The 11,461-nt window shown below is 36.2% G+C and overlaps 1 protein-coding gene across 5 annotated transcripts in view; it reads left to right on the forward strand.

Annotated features, from left to right (window-relative positions):
- Positions 1-8,643, forward strand: part of LOC143639754 (ubiquitin-like modifier-activating enzyme 1) — a 17,686-nt gene extending 9,043 nt beyond the window's left edge. For all 5 annotated transcript variants that reach the window (XM_077107802.1, XM_077107806.1, XM_077107805.1 and 2 more), the window contains 12 exons: positions 1,519-1,684; positions 1,812-2,008; positions 3,593-3,657; positions 3,872-4,067; positions 4,616-4,690; positions 4,819-5,008; positions 6,718-6,806; positions 7,011-7,103; positions 7,260-7,451; positions 7,909-8,010; positions 8,101-8,201; positions 8,352-8,643. In XM_077107802.1, coding sequence (XP_076963917.1) covers positions 1,519-1,684; positions 1,812-2,008; positions 3,593-3,657; positions 3,872-4,067; positions 4,616-4,690; positions 4,819-5,008; positions 6,718-6,806; positions 7,011-7,103; positions 7,260-7,451; positions 7,909-8,010; positions 8,101-8,201; positions 8,352-8,487 — 1,602 coding nt within the window. In that variant the 3' untranslated portion in view covers positions 8,488-8,643. The remainder of the gene's footprint in view (positions 1-1,518; positions 1,685-1,811; positions 2,009-3,592; positions 3,658-3,871; positions 4,068-4,615; positions 4,691-4,818; positions 5,009-6,717; positions 6,807-7,010; positions 7,104-7,259; positions 7,452-7,908; positions 8,011-8,100; positions 8,202-8,351) is intronic.
- Positions 8,644-11,461: the final 2,818 nt, after the last annotated feature.

Raw genomic sequence — 11,461 nt, forward strand, 5'->3', positions numbered from 1 at the left:
GGATGTTTTTGCCTCATGTTCTTTTCATTTGTCATTTTTTAGCTCCTCCTCCACCTTTGTTTTCTTTCATTTTTTTTAGTCACTGCAAATGTGAGACTTTGAAACTTGATAATACTATATGGTCATTATCTGGGAAGTTGTCTGTAAAGTTCATTGTTAAATTTGCATGTACAGAGTCTTTGTCTTTCCTCTAATTCACCTTGTACTCCCAGGTTTTTTAGAATATATAAAGGAACAAAAGTTTTCATTCTCTACTGGGAAGATGCAGAGTAAATGAGAAGTTCTCAAAGTATATTCTAATATCTTCTGCAGACCTATAGTACTCATTTAATCAAAAAAATTCAGTAATAATAATTCTGAGATAGTATTTTTCTGTTTTCATTCTTATGAAAGTGAAAATTTATGCTCTGTTTTAGGAAGCTTACCCTAATTCACTGAAATAATATTTTCAAAGACCAATGAATTATGATTCAAAAATTATTTATTAGGTAGTTACTGTGAACATTAATTAGATTTGATTTTGTACCTGAACTAGTTAAAATGTCAATAATTTTCAGTGATACTGAATATTCATTATTCTTTAAGCAAATTGTAAGATATATTTAATACAGTGGAAGTGAGAATGTAGCTTTAAGAGATTGTATAATTTTTAAAAAGGGATTGGCAAAAATATGAACACAATGTCATCAATGTTTTGTATTGATAAAGTTTCTTTTATAAAAAGTTTAAATGTAATAGGCATATTTCATTTTAAGGGGACTAATATTTTAAAATTTTGAGGAATTTCTTGTGTGAAAACTATAGCTTTAAACCTACAAAACAGAAAATTTTTAAGATTTTTTTTAAGACTAATAGCTGTCATGATAAACATAAAGTAAATGATTAGTGTTAGATGTACAATACAGAAGCTGTTGTGAAGTGTCATAGAGGGTGTTTTGCAAAAGAAGAAGAAAAGCCTTCCTAGGAATATCAGACTTCTTCAAAAACTTGAAATATGTAAGGCAGTAATACCATATCTGGGGGAAACACCAGGTAGAGGAAATAAACTGGGGAAAACTTTTGAGGTTGAAATTAATATGTTTGTGGTATTTAAGGAACAGAGTGGTCAGTTGGAGACAGCTACAACTCAAACATGAGGGCCAGTGGAGATTTTTCAGAAGAGGAACATAACTTGAATGGGGCTTTTAAAAGATGTTTGTTTTTAAATAGCATCCTGTTTTTTGTTTCAGTATATCTGATCCAACACTGGTTAGCATTAGCTGAAAAACAATAATTATGTTGGGGAGGTGAAACTGACTTATTTGTGTCAGTTATATTTCTTTGTCCTCACCCCTACTGTATTTGTCATAGCTCTGGCCATTTTGGCATTTTCAAAGATTATGTATTCTAAATTAGGACATGCTAATCTCAAAACTTATATATCCTATCTGCTATTAAATAAGTCATTTTCCAGGATAGCTCTGTACAGATTTGTGAATGAATGCATAGAAAAACAGCTGTTTTCCTATTCCTGCCCAGAAATTAAAGTCTGACACAGCTGCTGCAGCTGTGCATCAAATAAATCCAAACATTAGGGTGATTAGCCATCAGAACCGTGTGGGCCCTGACACAGAGCACATTTATGATGATGACTTCTTTCAAAACTTGGATGGTGTGGCCAATGCCTTGGACAATGTGGATGCCCGTGAGTTTGGAGGCGGGTAAAAAAAAAAAATGGGCTGTGTTGTGTGTACATTGGGTAGGTGCTTGTCTTTTTATTGCCTTAATGTTCTCCCATCTCTCATGCCATTATTCTACTCATCTTCCCAAAGGCTTGTACATGGACCGCCGCTGTGTATATTACCGTAAGCCATTGCTGGAATCAGGCACACTGGGCACCAAGGGCAATGTGCAGGTGGTTATTCCCTTCCTTACAGAGTCATACAGCTCTAGCCAAGACCCACCTGAGAAGTCCATTCCCATTTGTACCTTGAAGAACTTCCCCAATGCCATTGAGCATACCCTACAGGTAATCATCCTTGGGAAGTGAGAGGTAGAAGGCCCAGGGACTTGGGTAGCCTCTTGTCATCAGTCCTTGTCATTAACAAATCTTTAAATTCCATTGGAATATGTGTTTTGTTCAAAACTACTTCTGTCACTTACACCCAGCAGCCTAAGTTTTACATACGTAAATATATATATATATATATATATATATATATATATATATATATATATATTGTATATATATATATGTAAATATGTATATAAATATATACTTTAACTTATAATCTTCATTTTTGTATTAATAAATTTTAAAGAATACAATTCAACATATACCTGAAATGAGAATGTTTCTGTGCGTAAATAGTACTGTTTTCTTGTTCACCAAAATTAATTAATTATTAATAGTATCTCCTTTTAAAATTTTTAAATTTTAACTTTTAATATTAGGTACACATTTAATTTTCTGTTACTTCAAATGTATTTGGTACATGGTTTGTACAGCACATTTATGATGATGACTTCTTTCAAAACTTGGATGACAGTGATAGAGGTATTTTCTTGTGTAAAGCAGGTATATATACAATATTTTCTTGTGTAAAGCAGGTATATACACAATATTATGTTTCATGTTGCTGGACAAAATGAATATGCTGGGAACTGGCACCTAGAACTTGATCCTTTCTGTTTTCTTTTAACCATAAAATAACCCATTAGGTTCTTAGAGTGATTCTTAAGAGTATTTGAGGAGATGTTTTATTTTATTAAAAGTGAAGGAGAAAACCCACTTAATCTTTTTTGCCAGAGTTTACAGGCTTGTGTTAATGTGTATTACTGTCTCTGTACACAATGTGTACATTTTGTATATGTGTACATGTTTATAGTGTTTGTGTGTATGTGTATGTGTGTAAAAGCATGTACGTAAAACCTTTTCTGATCTTGGGCGAGACCAAGAACTAGAAATAGCTGTCTTATTCAGCATGCACAAAAAGATTTAAACATATTCATTATGTAACCTTAAATTTAACGTCTCTATGCTTCATATTTTTTACCAGTTAAAATGATAATTATCTTCCACAGAGATTTTGTAAAGGCATTAGATACTTAATGTGCACTTTACCAGTATTATAAATAAGTTTTAAATAAATTTTTTATGATAGCAATTTAGAAGATAAATATTACTGTTGCAGTATGTATTTTATAATGAAACAGTGATAGAGGTATTTTCTTGTGTGCTTAAAGTCACAAAACTAGATAGTATGTGGCAGAGCTAGAATTTAAACCTGAATCTCTAGTGTCTAGATGCTCCAGGCCACCTTATCAGTGAGGATATTTATTGACCTCATAGTTCTCAGAAGGCAAAAATAAACAACAGCAAATCTTATTTTCTGCCCAGTTTCCAGAAACTGTATAAAAATCATCCTTGTTTTATTTTAGATGTGATTTTTTTTTTATTTGAGGTGAGATATTGGGGCATTTGGGGGAGAAATATTTAGTCTTCTCTCAGAGCAGCCATGTTCTACTTTTTATATTCATTTATAATCTTTCTAATACCTACAAAAACCCATTTTATCAACCATTGCTTTACATAATTTTGTTTGTTCTGCAGTGGGCCCGGGATGAGTTTGAAGGCCTGTTCAAACAGCCAGCAGAAAATGTCAACCAATACCTCATGTAAGTAGCTCAGATATTCTCTTACTCCTTTCTGCTAGCTCTGCTCCCTGATAATCCTGTCTTCTCTCCTCACCATTGAAATCTTCAGTCCCACTGATCACTGATATGTCCTTGAACCTCATGATGTGGGATGGGGTCAGAATTGGGAGAAAAATAGGTTTGTCTTAAGCCTATTTCTGGACCTTTTAGTAATTTGCTGTTTCATATTATTTAGAGACCCCAAGTTTGTGGAGAGAACACTGCGGCTAGCAGGTACCCAGCCTTTGGAGGTCCTGGAGGTTGTGCATCGCAGCCTAGTGCTACAGCGGCCACAGATCTGGGCTGACTGTGTGACTTGGGCCTACCGCCACTGGCACAATCAGTATTCTGACAATATCCAGCAGTTGCTGCACAACTTCCCTCCCAGTCAGGTAAATTGCATGTTTTTTGGATCTGTTTTGCTAAATCTGTTTCTTAGAATGAAAATCTATTATAGCTTTTGACATGGCTTCTTCCAGATAAGCCATATATCACAAGTACTGTAAGGCAGTAATTCATTAGCTCAGAGCTTTCTGTAAACATATTTTTGCCTCATATCCTTTTCCTTAAGAAAGAAACTTGTTTCTTTTCCCCTTGCCTAAGATATGAATGGAGTCATACTGATTACCAGTGATGGCTGTAGGTATTCTAGGGAAGAAATTTTGGAGTTAAAATGTTTATTCAAGTCACAGCTCTACTAAACATTAAACGCATTACCTAGTTTCCCTCTGTATCATACTATCTGTATCAATGCAGGAGTTTGTAAAGGTTAATTTGTATTTATTATTAGTATTGCATCTTAAAAGTTCGTAAGTTTATTAACTGTGTTTCTGCCTCAAAGTCAATTTCTAGAGATTGTCTAGGCTTCTAGGCCAAGGGAAAGATTGCCAGAGTGCCCTCTTCTTGCAGTAGAGACTTCCCTAAAACTTTTCTGTCTTAGCTCACAAGCTCCGGAGCAATGTTCTGGTCGGGGCCCAAACGCTGCCCTCATCCGCTTACCTTTGATGTCAACAATGTAAGTCTTCTCTCTGGGGTCTCCTAGAATCAAGTAGAAGTTGGGTCAGGTGGAGGGGTGGGAAGTGGGTGGAGACTCACTATTTGTGAGCTGATATCCTTACATTTCCATGCTTTGCCTTATCCCAGCCTCTCCATCTGGACTATGTGATGGCTGCTGCCAACCTCTTTGCCCAGACATATGGTCTGGCAGGATCTCAGGACCGAGTTGCAGTGACCTCACTCCTGCAGTCCCTTCCAGTCCCCAAGTTTACTCCTAAATCTGGTATTAAAATCCATGTTTCTGACCAAGAGCTGCAGAGTGCTAGTTCCTCTGTTGGTAAGGGTGTTTCACTTTTTTTTGCTTTTTCACCACTCTGTCCTCTGTCCATCTAAGCTTCTCATTAGTCAGCCACTGGCCATGCTCTGTAAACTTCCCCATACAAGAGATTTATGCGCACATCCTGTGGACCTCAACTTTCTATTTTGAAATAAGGATTAGTTGTTTCTTCTCATTGTGTATTGTAGGTATTGGAAAATTGTTCAGTCATATTCTATGTGTGTTTGTGTTACATTGTTCTTTTTTCCTTTTTGTTTGTCTATTTGCTTGGATACTGGTGATTGAACATGGGGACACTTTACCACTGAGTTACATTCCCAGGCCTTTTTATTTTTATTTTGACACAAAGTCTTGTTAAGTTGCTGAGGATCTCACTAAATTGCTGATTCTGGCCTTAAATTTCCAGACTTCTTGTCTTAGCCTCCCAAATCCCTTGGATTGATTACAGGCATGTGCCACCATATCTGGCTTCTGTCTTCCTTTTATCTAGTGGACAAAAGAATATATTTCTACCAGTGACCTCTAAGTCTTTATTTTCCCCCATTCAGATCCCTTTATAATCTGCAACAATTTCTGTGTACATTTTCATCTTGGTTTGATGCCCTGAACAAATTTTCTCATTCTTTAGCTTTATCTCCTTCTTTATTCCTTTTTTCCCACATCTTGTCTCATGTTATCTCCTCCTCTGTTTTGTTTCTTTTCTGAATATTAATTTCTTCCTTTGAACCTCTCTTCCAATTAATACATTTTCCTTCCCTCCTCTTTTATCTACCTAACCCTTTACTTTTCTCTGAATATTTCTGTATGTCTCTGCAGCTACCTCCCCTCATATATTTTCCCATCTCCCATTTCATACATGTCCTTATCTCTTCTCACTCCTATCTTTCTCTAAAACTTCTTCTCATTCTATATCCTCCTCTTTTTTTTCCTTTGTATTTGTTTGCAATTCCTTTTCAGGCACTTTTTTTTCTTAGCTATCATGTTTATCGTGCATGTCTCCTCACCTCTTTAACACTTCTCTTAAGATCTGTTTCACCTTTCTCTCTATATCCTTTTTTCTTTCTGAAACTGTGGTAATACTTAATACGAAGATTTTTCTTTTGTTTCTAAGTTTTCTGTTAATATCAGCAACATTTTTATCTTGCAAAAATAAAATTGTATGCCCTTTAGCAATTTCGGCCCATTATTTTTTCCCCATAGTCTCTGGAAAACCTTACTACTTTTAGTTTTGTTGACTGTTCTAGGAAGGGCACATAATTAGAATTATATACAGCATTTATCTTTTTGTCTGGCTTATTTCACTTAGCATAAGAGTCTCAGTTTTATGTAAAAGGATATGTATCCACACTCACAACTCCTTACATATTCATCTATGCTATAGTATGTGTGAGAATTTTGTTTTTTAAAGCTGAATAATATTTCTTTGTGTACCACATGTTGTTTATTATTCATCTGTTGATGACTACTTTGGTTGTCGTCTGTTAGTCTTGGTAGTCATAATACCAATTTTATTCTTTTTTAGACCTGTTTTCTTTCTCATATCTACAGCTTTAATGTTTTGCCAGTGATCTCTTCTTTTCAAATCCTTATCTTCCTAAACACTTTCTGCTTCCCCCCTCCACTGGCTTTTACTTGGACCTTTGCTTTTATATCAGACATTGATTTCTAATCAACAAAGCTGATGATGTTTGTTCATTCCCTTTCTGCAGATGACAACCACCTGGAAGAACTCAAGGCCACAATCCCCAGCCCAGACAAACTCCCTGGATTTAAGATGTATCCCATTGACTTTGAAAAGGTGCTGAATAGGGGATCCAGGGGTCAACATAGAGGGACAGACTGATCAGGGATCAATCCTAGGCTTTTGTTAAGATTATAGATTTGCAGTTGAGCCTAGTCATTCTCTTTCTTCTTGGGGGCATTTAACATAATTGGGGAACAAAATACTTATTTCACAGTAGTCTCTAATGCTTTTCATTCTTGCTCGCTTCTACTTAAATAGGATGATGACAGTAATTTCCATATGGATTTCATTGTGGCTGCATCTAACTTGCGAGCAGAGAACTATGATATTTCCCCTGCAGACCGACATAAGGTAATAAATAAATCATACCCTCACATACCCCCCCTATTTTACACTTTCTGCCACACTTGAGTTTCCCACTTTGGTCTTTTCTGTAGACTCTGTAAATACTTTTCTCTGCTGATTTTTTTTTTTTTTTTTTTTTTTTTTTTTTTTTTTGTCTCACAGAGCAAGCTTATTGCAGGGAAGATCATCCCAGCCATTGCAACAACCACAGCAGCTATAGTTGGCCTTGTGTGTCTGGAGCTTTACAAGGTGGTGCAGGGACACCAGCAGCTTGAGTCCTATAAGAACAGTTTCATCAACTTAGCCCTGCCCTTCTTCAGCTTCTCTGAGCCCCTTGCACCACCCCATCATCAGGTAAGGGCCTGTGTGTGATTTTTACATATTAATGAAATTTTATATGTGGGTAAGATGCATGTGTTTTGTGTTTGTCTAATACAGATAAGCAGCTATAGCTCTTGTAATAGTAAATTTGGCTTTATATATTTTGTTCCCTGTTTATTTTGTATATTCCTGTTCATTCAGTTATTTTGAACCTATGCAAAGTAGGAGTGTGACTGGCATGTTTGAAGAACAGTAAGAAGAGGGTCAGTGTATTTAGAGGACATTAAATAGAAAAGTGTAGTTTTGGGAAGGTGAGTGAAAACTGAAGCGTGGTAGTTATGGTGTGCAGCCTTGTTGGTCATTGTAAGGATTTTGCTGTTTGCTCATTATAAGGTGGGGCCATGAGACGTTTTGAACAAAAAAGGGCTGTGATCAGTTTGACTTAATGTATCAAGTGGCTCTTGTCTTATTCCTGTTCTCTTTGTCTCAGTACTATAACCATGAGTGGACATTGTGGGATCGCTTTGATGTACAAGGACTACAGTCTAATGGGGAGGAGATGACCCTCAAGCAGTTCCTAGATTACTTTAAGGTAAGGTTCCTTAATTTTCTGCTTACGTCATTGGGGGATTTTGGTTTTGCAAGTGTTCATCTCACATTATTTCCTTTTTCCCCTCCCCAGACAGAGCACAAATTGGAGATCACCATGCTGTCCCAGGGCGTGTCCATGCTCTATTCATTTTTTATGCCATCAGCCAAACTTAAGGAACGATTGGATCAACCGTGAGTTGTTGGCTGGGCTGGTGGGAAGAGGCCTTGTATGGAATCTTCAGCTACAGCTGTACCTCTCAAAGTTTATTGTTCATGTCTTTTTCCCTGACTTGCCCTTCCTTTTTGCCTACTGACTTTTTGACTCTTTCTTCCCTGCCTCAGGATGACAGAGATTGTGAGCCATGTGTCAAAGCGAAAACTGGGCCGCCATGTGCGCACCCTGGTTCTTGAGCTGTGTTGCAACAATGAGAGTGGAGAAGACATTGAGGTCCCTTACGTACGATACATCATCCGCTGATTCCTGGTTACCCCATTTCTCCAATCTCACCAGTCTATTTCAAAATCTCTAATTTTGATAAAGACTGAGCCTTACTAGGCTCATGTCTTACTTGTTTCTAAGAACTTTTTGACTACTTTGTTTTGAGTTAAAATTCATAATAAAGAGTTGTCCAGATGTGTTGTATATTTGTTTTTCAAGGGCCACTCTCCTGTTGTCTCTGGAAAGGAGTAGGCTCCTGTACTTCTCAACTTAAAGTGATAATCCAAAAGGTAAAGCTTCACTGTAGTAGCATAAGGGTTGTCTAAAATTCACTGTTAAGCAATAGAGAACATTCATTTGGACAGTTCTTATATATGTGGGGTATGATAACTTTCCCTATTGCCTCTTGCTAAGGAAAAAGCAAAAATAGTAACAAGTCCTTAAGAATAGGTCTCTTGTTCCATATGATAATTCTGATAAGGTAGTCTTATCACACATTTTTACTCTGAATTACCAATCGTATGTGATTTTGAAGGACAATAGAGATTCTGCTTCTTGCTCATCTGGATTTTTTTTTTACTAATGTCTGTAAGTTTTGTCATCTCTATTAATCTTTTGATATCAAATTCCTTGGGTAAAATTTAAGGGGTAAAGTGTTGATAGGAGAACCAAATAGATTTAATTTCTGTGAAATTAAATTAGGTACTAGAAATTTATAAGGACCTATATGCTTGTAGGGTAGAAATTCTGCTGCTTCAGATCCATTCAGATAGATGGGTAGACACAAATAATAATAAAAAGCAAAAGACCAAACCATTCCAAACAACCCAGAATGACTCAACAATGGACTCCATGTATATCACAATAGGAAATAAAAAAAATACAGTAAAAGATAATGTAAGGAGTGAGTAAGAGAAAATAGAGGAAATGAAATATCACTTCAATAAAGAGAGACTTCTAAAGAGGAATCAACCTGAATTCCCCAAAATATCTTTCAAATTGGCAAGCTGGTGACCTCCTGGAGCCAAAGGTATAATAATAATGAGACTAAGATTCTGAGAGTCTGGAGCTATCCTGTAAGGTTTCAGTCCAAAGGTAGAGATTTATGTCCCTGCTCAAGACCAGCAGAGAAAAGAATCTCCTTTACCCAGCCTTTTAAAAGTTCACCTCCTCAATGAGGTAGATGAGCCTCACCTAACAATGGGGAAGGCAATAGGCTGTACTCGGTTTAACACTTTAATTCCAGTATTCATCTCTTCCACAAACACCCTTAGAAATATACTCAGAATATTGTTTAAATCTGAGCACCTTATTCAACCAATTTGACAAAATGGAATTAGCTAGAACATTGTGTCTTCAAGACTATCAGGAAAGCTTACTTAAGTAGAAATGTAAAATTCAGTTATAGATTTTAAAGCCAGAATTACCTTAATAGTCATACTCTGTTTAAATTTTTTTCCCCATGGTTTTATATAATCTTTTTCTGTTAATTCCTCTGATCATATTCATACCACTTTCCCCCTCATTCATTTTAATTTTTCCTCATATATCACATACATGATGATATAGAGGTTAGATGGGATGTGTTAGCAAAAGGGGTGCCCTATGCTTCTTTGGAACTATGTTCTCTTGTGCCTTGGTAGTGATAAGGCTAACTTCACCTTCTTGCTTTCAATGGTCTGAGGTATGTATAGGTAAACGAGTCTGATCATATGTGGTTAAGATTGGTAAAGATTTGACCTCAACTACTCATTTTGAGTTCTGCAATTGATTCTCCTGCAGGGATTGCCATGAAATATCTCTTTGGGAGGGTTTCTCTTTGGGAGATGGCTGAAAAGAAGTAAGGCTATAAAGTATGATTAGACCTGTAATCCATGGGCAGGTCTTCCTCATGATATTCTCAATCCAGCCATCTGACCCAAGATGGCTTTGTAGTTGGGTAAGGAAACTGGAATAGATGGAATGAGTAGCCATTGTTTATCTATGAGCAAGTATGGGCTCCACCACTGTATCTTATTCTGAGAATAGGCTTCTGGAGTCCCTGAGCTAGGTAGAAAGGCACTGCTGATAAGAAAAACTTGAGTCTCGGGGAAATGTGTGCTTTTTGTAGACTACACTTCTGTCAGAATAATAGGAAACCAGATTTACCTTTTTACACATAAGAAATAACAAATTATTTTAAAAGCAAACAAAATTTTAAAAATCAGTTTCAATTATTAGCCAGATGTTGGCAGAAACAACAATGATTACTGAGAAAATGAAAGCAAATTAGCTGAACATGGAAGTAATTGTTATTTTACTATATAGTGTTTTAAAGCTGTAGCAGAGAAAAGTTAGATGGAGCCCCTGAGTCATCCCAATCTGAGGACATAACAATTTGAATCTAGGAGACACAGGAGTTTAGAACTCACAGCATAGAATACCAAAAATATGACAACAGAGAACTCTGAAGATTTTTGGATTTATGCATTGGATTCCCCAACAGTCTTTAATGTACTGATCAGTGCATTTGTCTGAATAAACTTTCCTAATGTTGAAAGAATAAAGTCATAATGTCCATTTCTGGCAAATAGGGCTAGGAATATTTTTTGTTCCTACAGGCAAGTGTGAAAACCTCCAAATTATAAAACTCTAGTCATGTCAAGCTTGATACTCATAGTCTGGTATAATGCTAAAATATACCAATCATGCTGCAAAGTTAAAAATATTAATACAAGGGAAGAAAATGAATAGAAAAAGAATCAGAAATGTTACAGTAATAGAAGACTTTTTTTAAAAATGGTTCTCCACAATTTTTATTGGTGCATTGTAGTTGGACATAATGATGGGATTTGTTGCCACATATTCATACACAAATACTCAAATAAACAGTATAATTTTGCCAATACCCTCCACAGCATTTCCCTATTCCATTCTCTTCTGCTTGGATCCTATCTTTTACCAATCTCCCTTTGATTTTCATGAGAGCCTGACCTCACCGTTTTTTTTTTTTTCTTTTTCTCTGTAGTTTCCA

The sequence above is a fragment of the Callospermophilus lateralis genome, chromosome Y, assembly GCF_048772815.1.
Source record: "Callospermophilus lateralis isolate mCalLat2 chromosome Y, mCalLat2.hap1, whole genome shotgun sequence".
Classification (NCBI taxonomy): domain Eukaryota; kingdom Metazoa; phylum Chordata; class Mammalia; order Rodentia; family Sciuridae; genus Callospermophilus; species Callospermophilus lateralis.